General features: G+C 42.8%; 2 protein-coding genes across 2 annotated transcripts; both read left to right on the top strand.

Annotated features, from left to right (window-relative positions):
- The first annotated feature begins 3,047 nt into the window (after nt 1-3,047).
- LOC118736330 lies at nt 3,048-5,255 on the top strand. Its single transcript, XM_036466424.1, has one exon. The coding sequence runs from the start codon at nt 3,048-3,050 to the stop codon at nt 5,253-5,255; it is 2,208 nt and encodes a 735-aa protein (XP_036322317.1).
- Nucleotides 5,256-6,685: 1,430 nt separating this feature from the next.
- Nucleotides 6,686-7,285, top strand: LOC118736329. The gene has a single exon (XM_036466423.1). It carries the CDS (start codon nt 6,686-6,688, stop codon nt 7,283-7,285), a length of 600 nt encoding a protein of 199 aa, XP_036322316.1.
- Nucleotides 7,286-13,440: the final 6,155 nt, after the last annotated feature.

The raw sequence follows: 13,440 nt of genomic DNA, 5'->3' as shown, positions 1-13,440 counted from the left end.
TTGAAAATTGTTCACAATATTAAATTTTTTATGTTTATGTTATTCGGGTACTAACTTTGCAAATTTTGCCTTTATTTCGTGTATTTTCGCACTGTGATAGATTTTTTTTTTTTAAATTATAACAAATTCGACTTATTTGTATCATTAAGGAACTTAATAAGTTGACTATAATACTTCAAATTTTTTGACTTCAGCAATTCCACTAAGCCACTGAATTTAGTAAAAATTTCAAACTCATTTCTTGCGGACTCAAGTGCCTGACATTCAAAAATAATGTGTTCCGCTGTGTCAGGAACATCACAAATTGAGCAGTGACCGGGGCGGCCAGGATTGAATTTGCTGATATAGTAATTGCAATATGTGTGTCCAACCATAAGCTTAATCTCCATACTATTCATATTTACTTTACTGTCTTTAAACCATGGTTTCCTTATAATGTCAGGAGAGTATTCAGCGAACTTCCGACCTACTGTGCAATTTGACTCTTTAAATTCCATATCCCATTCCCCCAAGATAAGACACTGATGGCTAAGAAGAGCTTCATATGGAGTTAGACCAATCGATAAGCCTTGACCAACAGAAGCAGCCGTTTTGCCAGCTAGGTCAGCCCTCTCATTAAATTGAATACCCATATGACCTGGAACCCATATAAATCTAACTTCCCTCAACGTCTCCTGCTGTGCATACAACAGATTATGTATTTCCGAAACAACACAATTATTTGTGAACTTCTTGTCTAATTCTCCCAGGGCCGATAAACTATCCGAGAATATTGCCGCTTTAGCTCTTTTTTGCTTGCCGAACATAACCACCGCCTGTCTAATTGCAACAAGCTCACCAGTAATCGATGCATATTTCTCATCTAATCTATACAGATAAGAAACATTGCTATACAAATCGTAAACTCCACAACGAACCCTATCGCTGTCGTACGAAGCATCTGTAGAGTACACATAAAAACCTTCTTCAATCAATGAACTCTTAATTTCATTGTACATTGCAATAAGCTGAGATCTAGAGTAGTTCCGTTTAGATCCGGCAATACTATGCTTCTGAAAAGTCAGGCTAGCATGCCTCTTAAAATTGACATTTAGTACATAGCGCTATAGCTGGTATCGATTTGCGGTGTGCTTACAAGCATATGTCTAAAAAGTGCATTGCTAAACCATTGCTTTACTAGTTCCTTCACAGTTAACCATCTCGCCCTAAACAAAGGAGGTAGTTCGCCAGCAAGTGCAAACCTGGAGTGGATTGGAGCACTGGGCGGCACCCTAATACACCGCCTTAAGGTGTCATTAACAACGCACGATAATTTCTTATTATAACCACACGGAGCATTTGCCCAAGTAGTGCTGCCACACTCTGCCTTCGCCCTAACAAAAGCTTTATAAATATTTAAAGCAACCTGTTGAGTTCATGTATGCATTTTCTCAAGTTTATTAGTTGTATGATCACATAATGGTTAATGTCAGCAATGTAAGCACATACGGGTTAACGACTTTGACGTTCTTTTTGTTATGCCCTTTTTGGTTTGTACATTTTTGCACATTTATAATCACTCGTTGTTAATACCCGCTCGCTAAGCATCGTTTTTCCGCAATCTCCGCGAAGTTCACCCGCTTAATATTTCGTAGTTTATCTAACGCTTTACAAATTTAGCGCTATTGTTAGTGAATAAAGACAATTGAATTTAATGTTTATCAAACGCTTTTAATTTGGAACAAAGACGAGTTTCACCCGCAATTCGCCGCAACATATGCTGGTCCTTCGAGCCGGATTTGCTAATTCCGCTTGCTAGTTTGTGTGAATATTAAATATACGTACATACATACATACGTACGAGAAAAAGTCTTGAGTTTATAATCCGCAAATAAAAACTAAAGAAAACAGAGTGCTACCCGCAAGTGAACTAAAACAAAATACTAGAGCTATAATTGCGATCCCTGCTAAACACAAAAGTGCAACCCCAGTTAAGTAATTACGGCAAGTTACTTTAAGGCTAAAAAAAATCACGTGCGTGGATTTTAAACAAATAGAGCCGATTTCAGCGCATTAAATCGTTTGTTACATTGGTGCGGTCGTCCTTCCTTTAACCTTAAGAACCTCTATAAACCTAACGCGTCCTTCAATTGCCCTTTGCAAGTGCCAAATATTAAATATGTGACCTACGAACGACTCGTAAAAAGCAAAACGAAAAATGTCGAACTTCGTTAAAACGCGCGATTCTGCGCTCAATGCCATCAAGCGATATATGGCTAAGAGCACTGACGAAGCATTTTTAATGGACGCAGAAAGTGTTAAAAGTTATCTGCAACTCCTTAACGAACAGTGGGCTCGTTTCAATACCGCTCATGACGCGGTAGAACTCTCGTGCGGAAGTGATAATACAGAGGTCGAAGAAAATGTGCGAATTCAAGCCGAGACTTGGTATTCTACGGCTTTAGCCAATTTTAATCGCGTACAGAAGTGTCGTACCGAATCACACCCCTCGCCCGCTCAAATGCCAGTGTCTGCATCGATACGTCTGCCCAAAACGGAGCTGCCTACATTCTCGGGTGACTCCACAGAATGGATTGGTTCTTTTGATGCATTTTCTTCGCTGGTGGATAGTAATGCCGCATTGTCGCACGGACAAAAGCTGCACTATCTCCGTAGTTGTTTGAAAGGTGACGCGTTAAAAATTATAAGTGGCTTCAAAATATGTGACGCTAATTACGATGAAGCTTGGGACCTTTTGAAATCACGCTATAAGGTCATGCGGGTAATAGTGGAAGGGCATCTCAGAGCTATGGCCGATGTTAAAAAGGCTACTAGTGATACTGCTGACACAATAAAAAGTGTAATCGACGCATTTCAACAACACATACGCGAACTTAAGGCTTTAGGTTCGTCCAGTAGAGTTTTGGGACGATTGGTTGGTGCACGAAGTAGTAAACAAATTAGCATTCGAGACGCGTAAACAGTGGGAGCTATCACTCGTCAGTGATGAGCCTCCGTCGTTCGAGCAGCTTTCCACGTTTTTGGAAGTTAGGTGTCGGTCTCTGGCCATGCTTTCGTCGTCAACATCACTACCCACCAAGGGTAAAACCACTTCAGCGAGCAAGTCCACGAATGTGTTTCACGCAGTGCAGGAACAAAACAGCACAGGTTGTACCTATTGTAAAGGTCCCCACAAAATATATAGTTGTGATAAGTTTCGCAACCTGGACTCAAACGCGAAATCGAAGTTTGTCAGAGAAGCGCGCGTGTGTACGAACTGCATAAGCTCCGGTCATTACAAGGCAAAATGTAATAGCTCCTCTGCTTGCAGGATCTGCCAGCAACGTCATCACACGCTGATGCATAATGCCTCCTCTACGACTAACGTCACAACCACCGCTCATTTTGTCAACAATGCGTCTCCTGTCACGCCATCCCCTCTCGCCGCGAATGCCGCACTACAATCAAACACAAACACTTCATCCGCTATCGCCTCGTCCACAGGCTCCGCTGCTGCATGGACATCCTCGTATTTGAATGCTAGCTCCAACCCGCCGCGTCCAAAAGACAGAACTGTGCTATTGGCTACCGCCTTAGTCAAAGTCCGCGATTGTTGTGGTCATTGGCAAACCGCGCGCTTGCTGTTTGATTCCGGCTCACATGCGTCCTTCGTAACTGAGGCATGTGTACAACGTCTAGGTCTACCACGAAAAGCGTCCGCAGTATCCATTACTGGCATCGGTTCGTCGCAAGGAGGCCGCTCTAGAGGTGAGGTATTACTTTCATTGTCGTCTTATTGTTTAGATGAATGCTTCCCTATCAACGCGTTATTCTTACCCAAGATTACAAGCGACTTGCCCACACAGACTTTGTCAGTTTTAGCGTGGCCGCATGTGCAAGGTTTATTCTTAGCCGATCCGCAGTTCATGAAACCCGGGCGTATCAACATTCTGGTTGGTATGGACGTCATGCAACAGCTCCTTTGCTCAGAAGTCCGTAAGGGTCCACCTGGTACGCCGATGACTCAGCGCACTGTCTTTGGTTGGACGCTATTTGGAAGCGTCGACGGAATAGAACCTGCTGCACCTCGCCTACAGTCGCTGCACTGCGAAGTCCAGTTGGATAGAGCTCTTACTAGACTGTGGGAGTTAGAAGAAGCTCCGCAAAAGACCCACCTCACATACGAAGAGCGTCACTGCGAAGAACTCTTCGAAACAACGCACCAAAGAGCACCTGACGGTCGCTTTGTTGTCGAACTGCCGCTGAAGACCGACGTACTTCTGGGCGATTCGCGAAGTTATGCTGTCCAAAGCCTACTACGCATCGAGAGGCGCCTTGCTCGGGATGACGACCTGCGGCTACGCTACAATGAGTTCATGCAGGAACTTCTCGACATGAATCATATGGAGCTCGCACCAGAATCAACGAGTCAAATGTTTTACATGCCGCATCACCCTGTTGTAAAGGATTCGAGCGTTACCACTAAGCTGAGGGTCGTTTTCAACGCGTCGGCTAAAACTGCCACCGGAAATTCGCTGAACGACGCATTATTTGTCGGTCCTCAACTGCAGCAGGACTTATTTTCAATTTTAACGCGTTTTAGAACGCATCGCTATGCACTGACCGCGGACGTTGCGAAAATGTACCGCCAAATATGCGTAGCACCGAAGTACATTGATCTACAGCGAATTGTATGGCGTCGAGATCCGAGTTTACCCATACAAGACTATCGTATGCTGCGCGTAACTTACGGCGTGGCAGCCGCGTCTCATCTAGCTGTGAGATCGCTACAACAAACCGCAAAATATTCGCACATTTGTGAGAAAGCTTCTGCTGTCATCCACAAAGACTTTTACATGGACGATCTCATCACTGGTACATCGTCCAAAGAAGAGCTGCTACTTTTACAGCAAAATGTCTCCGAAATCCTGAAAGAAGGTGGCTTCGAGCTTCGAAAGTGGGCATCGAATTGTGCGGAACTTTGCGAAAAAATATCAAATGCATCGAAAACAATATCTCACTACTTAGTCGACGGTGAGGATGTCCATGCTTTGGGTCTAGTGTGGAATACAGCAGAGGATTACCTAACGTTCGTGGTTAATTTGAAGAAGCCACCCGCTATTTTAACGAAGAAAACCTTTCTATCTGATGCTAGCACTCTTTTCGATCCTCTGGGACTGCTCGCTCCAGCGACGATAAGATCGAAAATGTGGTTCCAGGAGATTTGGCGTAACAATGTGGTTGGGATGACGTCATTCCTGACTCTACTGCAATGAAGTGGTTGGAACATCGCTCGGAGCTGCAACTTCTTTCGAACTTGAAGGTAACTCGCTGGATTGGCTCAGGTGCAACTGGGTCATTCACTGAGCTGCATATCTTTGCTGACGCGTCCGAACGAGCTTACGCCGCCGTTATGTACGCGCGCACCTTGCAACCCGACGGCCGGGTCACTGTTGCGCTGATCTCATCGAAGTCCAAAGTAGCGCCGCTTAAAACAAAAACGCTGCCCCGTCTAGAACTATGCGCTGCGCATCTCGCTGCTAAATTGGTGCAAAGCGTGTTACACAGTTGGGACGATCTCCGCTATCCGCTGTATGCCTGGACGGACTCCACAATCACGTTGGCGTGGATACAAGCGCATCCTAGCAAATGGCTGACGTTCATCGCCAATCGGGTCGCTGACATTCAGGAAATTCTTCCTCCTGAGTGTTGGAACCATGTCCGCTCGGAACTGAATCCAGCCGATTGTGCCTCGAGAGGTATAACTCCATCTGAGCTGCAGCATCAACAACTGTGGTGGACGGGCCCCGAATTCTTGAAGAGCACTGACCAGTTCTGGAAACAAACGTCGTCTAAACAGCACACAACCGAGGTAGGCGTTCGAAGCAAAGTCGTTGCTCATGTTACGAGCTCAAACGAGCACTGGCCTATAATGCTGAAGTATTCGTCGTTTTCCAAACTGCGCCGTGTCATCGCTTACGTGCTAAGGTTCTTTGTCAACGCTCGAGTGAATACTCGGCTCAATGCTGCTAGGCGATTCGGTCCTCCGAGTTGTCAAGAGTTATCCGAAGCTGAGCTGCGCCTGATCAGGTATACCCAATCATTCTATTTTTCTAACGAAATCTCTCTTTGCAGCGCAAAAAGGCCAATCCCGCTTCGCAGCAGTCTTTTGCGCTTGCAGCCATACCTCGATGAGAAAAACGTCTTGCGTGTTGGAGGTCGTTTGAAGCATGCTGCAGTTACGCCTGATGTAAGGCACCCAGTCATCCTGCCAAAAAACTCTCCGCTTGCAAAATTAATCGTCCACGATATTCACGAGTTCACGTTACACTCTGGACCCCGCATTATGCAGACCGTCTTGCAACGCCGATACTGGCTTATTGGTGCTTATTATACGTAGCATATATCATAAATGCGTGAAATGCACCAGTTTAAACCGCAATCTCGCCACACAATCTATGGGAGATTTACCTGCAACTCGTACCACCTACGCTCGTTGCTTTACCCGCACCGCTGTCGACTTTGCTGGACCTTACTTATATAAGTTCACCCATGGTAGAGGAGCGAAGGCGACCAAGGGCTACATTTGCTCATTTGTATGCATGTGCACTGGTGCATGCACTTGGAGTTTGTTGGAGACCTGTCAACACCAGCGTTTCTGAATGCGCTGAAAAGATTCATAAGCCGCCGGGGCTACTGCAGAGTCATGTCGTCTGACAACGGCACGAATTTCGTCGGTGCTGAGAAAGAACTTCGAATTGCATTCCAGCGGTGCATGGCAGATGCTAAACTACGTTCGTTCTTTGCCGACTCAAACATCGAGTGGCGTTTCAACCCTCCGTCTGCACCTCATATGGGTGGATACTGGGAAACAGGCGTCAAGCGCATTAAGTATCATCTGAAACGCGTACTGGGTGCAACTCTACTGTCCTATGAAGAGTTCAACACGCTGTTGACAGAAGTAGAGGCCTGCGTAAACTCCCGCCCGCTCTGTGACAACTCTGCAGCTGCTGATGACTTAGAGGACCTAACTCCTGGTCATTTTGTTATTGGCGAACCACTGAAGCCAATCCCAGAACCTGAGGGTCAAGGGTTCTGTGGAAATCTTCGTCAGCGGTGGCAAACTATTCCTGCCATGAGGCGACATTTCTGGCGACGTTGGAGAGACGAGTATCTCGTCAGTCTACAGCGTCGCACCAAGTGGTTTCGTTCCTCGCGCAACATCGAAGAAGGTGATGTGGTTGCGGTCTGCAACGAGCCTACCCCTCCGACGAAGTGGACGCTGGCAACAGTGATGGGCGCGTAATAGTGGTTACGTTGAAGACACCGCAAGGCGAACTAATTCGGCCCATAGTTAAGCTCTGCCTCTTACCAACGTAAGGAGATATATTTCATGAAGAAGTCTAGTATATAGTAACTTATCTATAATTTTAATTTGAATTTCTGCCAGTATTAAATTGTTTATGCATTTGTAACTTTTATATTGAACGTATCAAGATAGTTCAAGCGCGGCGGTATGTTGAGTTCATGTATGCATTTTCTCAAGTTTATTAGTTGTATGATCACATAATGGTTAATGTCAGCAATGTAAGCGCATACGGGTTAACGACTTTGACGTTCTTTTTGTTATGCCCTTTTTGGTTTGTACATTTTTGCACATTTATAATCACTCGTTGTTAATACCCGCTCGCTAAGCATCGTTTTTCCGCAATCTCCGCGAAGTTCACCCGCTTAATATTTCGTAGTTTATCTAACGCTTTACCCGCAGTAATTATTGTACAAATTTAGCGCTATTGTTAGTGAATAAAGACAATTGAATTTAATGTTTATCAAACGCTTTTAATTTGGAACAAAGACGAGTTTCACCCGCAATTCGCCGCAACACATGCTGTTTTTTTTTTTTAACATTAAGGTGCCAGACCAGCCTTAATAGAGGTAAGGCGCTTTATTAGGTTGGTCGCCGGAACAATTTCCTTCCTGATTTTTATAACGTGGTCCCTCAATGCACCAGAAGCACAAACAATCCTTCCAAGAAATTTCAACTGTCTCCCCTGATCCATATTACCCTTCTCCAGCCTTAAGGAAAAAGAGTTTCTACAGCCCCTCACCATGTACATAAACTTTGTTTTTACAATGTTAATTTTTAAACATAGGCCAAAACACGCACTATTGAACTCAACAAGCTTCTCTTGTAAATTTTTAAGGGCTCCTGCAGTCGTTCTGCAGGTGGAGACAAGCAGAAAATCATCCGCAAATTGAAAGATGTGAGTGCTTGGAGATAGGCAACTCTCCTGAGGCAACCCATTCTCCACCACAATTTCACTCTTTCCCAAAATCAGAGTCCTCCTATGTAGAAAGTTGTACATCCAAATATAGATTTTTGGATGAACACCATATTCATTGAGCAATTTGATTAACTTGACAATATCCACACAATTATACGCATTAGAGAGATCGAGAGCACAGACAAAAACCTTCCTCTTATACTTTTCACTACCAATGACCTGCAAACATTCATTTAAACACGTAGCCATTGACTTATTCGTCCTATAGGCAAAACATCTAGAAGGAATATTCTGATTTGATTCCAGGTATTCAGTGAGCACCTCCTTGACCACCATGTTAATGCTTTTTATCATAACAGAAATTAAAGAGATGGGTCTGAAATTTTCAATCTCATCTACACTGGCATTACCCTTCGGAATCGGGACAATCCTTATTCAACGCCACGAGTCTTCAATTTGGTTCTCATCAAAATGAAACTGCAACAACCAAACAACAGACGCCCATGCTCCTTCAGGAATCGCCTTCAACATTCTATACGCGATTTTATCGTATCCACCAGCCGACGATTTTTTCTTAGAGATATACACCGAAAGCTGTGGAAAAACCCCGCCACAATACAAAGCTTGCAAACCAGATGCAGATTGTAAACTGACCACCATGACATCAAGTGAAGGGGAGTTAACATTGACTACCTAATTACTAAGAAAATTTAAGTATGCCACTCCGACACCGAATTCCTGTTCATATTTTTTACATTATTGATGAAGAACCATTCCCTTCTCGTGTTTGGTTGCGCACTCAGTTCCTCAACAGCGTCAAGGAAGTTTGCTTTTTTCGCCTCCTTGACCAGTACTTTCCACCTCTCCAACAACCTACAAGCTTTCTCATTGTCTTCAATTTTGTTAGTCCTTCTTGCTTTACACCGCGCTGCATTAAGAAGTCTGTATTCTTTGGCCAGTGCATCATTCCACCAAGATTTGGGAGAGTGTTTAAATTTAATTATTTATTTGCCTGGCTTCAGCAAAGGACTCAGTCAACGCCTGAATGCTGCTAACACCATTGATTTTTCCTAGTTCCCTGTTCAATAAATGTTTAGATACAAAATGAAAAGGCTGCTTTGAGCTACCACCTACATCTACAATAATGGGACAGTGATGGCTCCCACCGACATACATCGCTTTGCACATCCACCCTACACCAGCCGGAATATTCATAAAAGTAAGATCAAGGACACTGCTGTGTCCGCCACCCGTCAACACTGAGTGCCTAAAATACGTCTTGGACCCATCATTCAAACAACGCATCACCCCACCTAATCATTCTCGCGTTAAAGTCCCCCAACAACAGAACATTTTCGTGAGCATTCAAGAATACAAACAACTTTGAAATCTACACACAACAAATTGTCAAATTACATGTAAGGTTCAGTATTTTCGCGATTAATAAATCGTATTGAGTTGGATACTTAACCTTTCTAAACTTAATATCATTCTTGAATCCAATCGGAACACCCCCTTACCCATCAGGCCTGGTGTTTTTTAAAAGTTTGTAGATCAAAAGCTTGTGGTCTTCAATCCTGTCATCATGCGAGAAAATCTCTTGTAGTGCATCAATATCTATCTGATTATGTATAATGAAGCTGTCAATATAACTTTTATTAGTTTTAAGACTCTGGCAGTTATATCGCAGAACTTTCACCACAAGTAATATTATTATTTCTCACCCTGTCCATTCTCTCATCGATGGCCTCACCCTCTCCATCATTATACTTCAGTGCAGCAATAACCGAGATGAGCGGATCATCTTTGTTAAAACGAAATCTGTTGCATAGTGCATTGATAATCTTGTCAATCTCCGACACTTTTGACCACCCAGTTTTTTCCCACGCGAGAACTTTTGGTGTTCTGGGATACAAAACTCTATCTGATCGCCCAGATCTTATAACAACCGTATTATATCTTATCTTAACTAAACGCTTGTTAACCTCCATATCTTCATTAATAATATTTGACGCACCCTTACCCAAAACAGGGAAAGCATTCTCATAGTCAGCTAAAGCCTCAAACCGATTAATCGAACTAAACTGCGAGTACGACTCATATACCTCCTTCTTCGTAAGTTTCTTAATCGTCGTCACCTCGACAATCTCTTTCTCCTTCTTCCAACTAGGGCATACACGGCTGTTCACCGAGACCTCAACCTCGTCACCACACAAAATAGACTTCCTATTCGCACAGTTCTCATTACACTTACCCTCAATCCCACACATGATGCACCGAGTTTTGGACCTACACCCAAGTCGCGTATGCCCCAAACGGCCACAATTGTAACACTGCTTAACGTGCAGTAATACCTTACAGCACGTGAAGTAGATTTGCACACTATCAGGCAACTGGTTACCTCCAAAGGTTAGTTTCACCGTCTGAGTGGTTAAAAATTTGTTCCTATCCTCTCTATCCCGTCTCTTTAGCCTATACACTGCAGTCACTTTAATATCAGATTTGATGCTTTCCAGAATCTCCACATCAGTCATAGCCTCTGGTATATACCGCACAACCCCACAAGTTTCAACAAAGGATCTAGGGATGAAGGGTCTTATGTTGGCCCTAATAAGATTTACATTATTCAAACATTCATTTGCAGCTTTCACAGATAGAGAAACTATCTTATAAAGCGTCCTACCGACTGCTCGTACCTCATCAACACCCTCTATACAAAAGTGATTGATTTTGTTCCATATAGCCGTGGGTAACACAGTGCGGCGCCGCGCCATTGTGCTGATACCGAGAGTTGAGTTACTGGCGCCGATACCGATTTTCACAACTCTGTGACGCAATGGCGCCAGCAACACCGGAACACTAACAACACCGGGCGGCGCAAGGAACCAGCAAAGAACACACAAAACGAGGTGTCACTTGTAAAATGTGCAGCACAAGGCGAATTTTTACAAGGTGGTGCTGCTAAAATTAGCCGCGGTCCTTCTGAATGTGAAAATTATGTGTTTGTTGTATTTTTGGGTTTTGAACTTGGCTTGTTTTTGCCCAACCGATACCACCTTGTATTAATTCACCTTAGTTCAACACCGGAACACTGACAACAGCGGGTGTCGCAAAGAACACCCGAAATAGAAGTGTCTCTTGTAAAATGTGCAGCACAGCTAGAATTCGTCGCGGTCCTTCTGAATGTGAAAATGATGGGTTTGTTGTATTTTTGGGTTTTGAACTTGAGTATACTTGAGTTTTTTCTCAACCGATATCACCTTGTATTAATTCACTTTGGTGCAACGTGCAGCAATAAAGGAAATAAGCTTTAGCCTGAAGAGGCGCAATTGCGCCAACACACTGTGCTGATTCCGACAGTGGCGCTGGAGTTAGTGTGTCAGAGCCAAAAAATTTGCGCCGTTACCCAGGCCTAGTTCCATAGGAATACACCATTTTTCATATTATTATTCGCGAACAATTGTCATTGCGATGTGTCCAAGAGGACTGCAACCACTCCCCTGTAATCCGCTGGAAACATAATTCCCTCCTTATTAGGAACCACCCCAGAACCCAAACCACTACCGCTCTGTACAAAATTTTCTCCTTGCCCCATACTCAAGCCTTCAATATTGGAGGTTACGTTGCCAACAACAACGCGCTCGGCGTCGCCCGACACTCCCGCCATAACTGGCGAAGTCGGGTTAGCTCGTACATCACTGCTGCCAACCTCACTTTCCACCACTGCATTTGAGGTTACGTTACTCTGAATTTTCCTAGTAGCACCACCATTTTGCACAACGTTGTCTGTACCAGCAGCTTCCAAAACGAGATTGTCTTTAATTTCTGTATTGGATACAATCATCGTATTTCCCTTCTTCGCAAGAACGTCTCGCACAGAGGTGCCCTTAGGGACCAACATACCTTGCATCTCGGGCAATTTCTTAGCCTCTTCTACATCTATCTTCAATTTTCTATTTTTCCTATGCCTTCGCCTTTTTGGATTTGGTAGGCCCTCAAGAGACGCATTTGAGTCATAAAAGCTATCCTCAGCGCCACCCGGGTCACTGCTCAACTCTGTCGCCGAAGCACCCTCCATTTTATAAACTAATACCAATCATGGAGATAATGCCAAGCACTTACCGCTCAAAAAATCCAACACCTTTCGTACAAATCTCTCAAGATGTGAGTAGAAATTAAAAATCAATACAATCGTTCACTACTTAGTGTAACAACAGAAATTTACTGCAACTTAACTTAAACAAGTAATTACACACAAGGTTTTAATAAAAGCTCAAAAGTAACGCTAAGACATCCAAATGGCTGCAGATACACAGATATCGCACTTCCACCTTCCTTGAATGTTAAACGCCTATTGGAAATACATTCAATAACCCAAAATTTTTGCTAGTAAAAATTTTACTATCAGGAATTTGCAGGAGTCAAAAAGTAAGGTTATGTTTCAAATTCAAATGTAAACAAATTGTTTAAGATGATGATTTGATGAAACATAATTAGTGAAATTAAAATATCGATGAACAATTTAAATCTAATGTAAATTTTTTTTTTTATGACGATGGAAACTATTCCCAATTAAAGAGAGAATTGCGTGCCAAAACTTAACCGTCAGAAAGTGTCAAAATTGCTAAGTTGCAAGTTTTTAATAGTTTGACGTTCAATAACTTTTTCTGATAGTTTTCTCTTGCTCTCAGTTTTACTCTCTATTTTTCTTTTACACTCTCGCTGCATGTACTTACTGGAAAACTTATTGAATTGACCTGTTATGCCAAAATTAATTAACTTATTAGCAAAATAATCATTTTTGTGCTTTTTCGGCAAAATATGTACTTTGTGTCATAATATGCATTTGCATATTTTTGTCTTCCCTAGTTATATTCACAACACCCTCGACAAAAAAAAGGTTCCCGAAAATCAAAGGTAATTTTTAGAGATTTTAAATCGAATTGAAAAGTTGAAAATTTTAATAATTTCTTTTTGGTATTTTTTGAGTTTTATATCAAAGTAAAAAAATTGGTGCCCCTGCTTTTTGCTGTTCAATGACCTATATTTATATAACAAATGAAAAAAATTTGGTATGGAAAATATAAATAAATAAAATCGTTAAAACGTCAGGGTATTCATATTTTTTACGTTGACTGTATGTGGCTGAGTAATTAAAAATGCAATAAAGTTGGAG

The sequence above is a fragment of the Rhagoletis pomonella genome, unplaced genomic scaffold (genome assembly GCF_013731165.1).
Source record: "Rhagoletis pomonella isolate Grant_MI unplaced genomic scaffold, Rhpom_1.0 Rhpom_scaffold_00003, whole genome shotgun sequence".
Taxonomy (NCBI): domain Eukaryota; kingdom Metazoa; phylum Arthropoda; class Insecta; order Diptera; family Tephritidae; genus Rhagoletis; species Rhagoletis pomonella.
Note: the sequence above shows the minus strand (reverse complement) of the source record. Positions and strands in the feature narration are given on the sequence as shown.

What these genes read in the sequence shown, in the direction of transcription:
- LOC118736330 (XM_036466424.1), top strand. Translation starts at nt 3,048, where the DNA reads ATGCTTTCGTCGTCAACATCACTACCCACCAAGGGTAAAACCACTTCA.
- LOC118736329 (XM_036466423.1), top strand. Translation starts at nt 6,686, where the DNA reads ATGTCGTCTGACAACGGCACGAATTTCGTCGGTGCTGAGAAAGAACTT.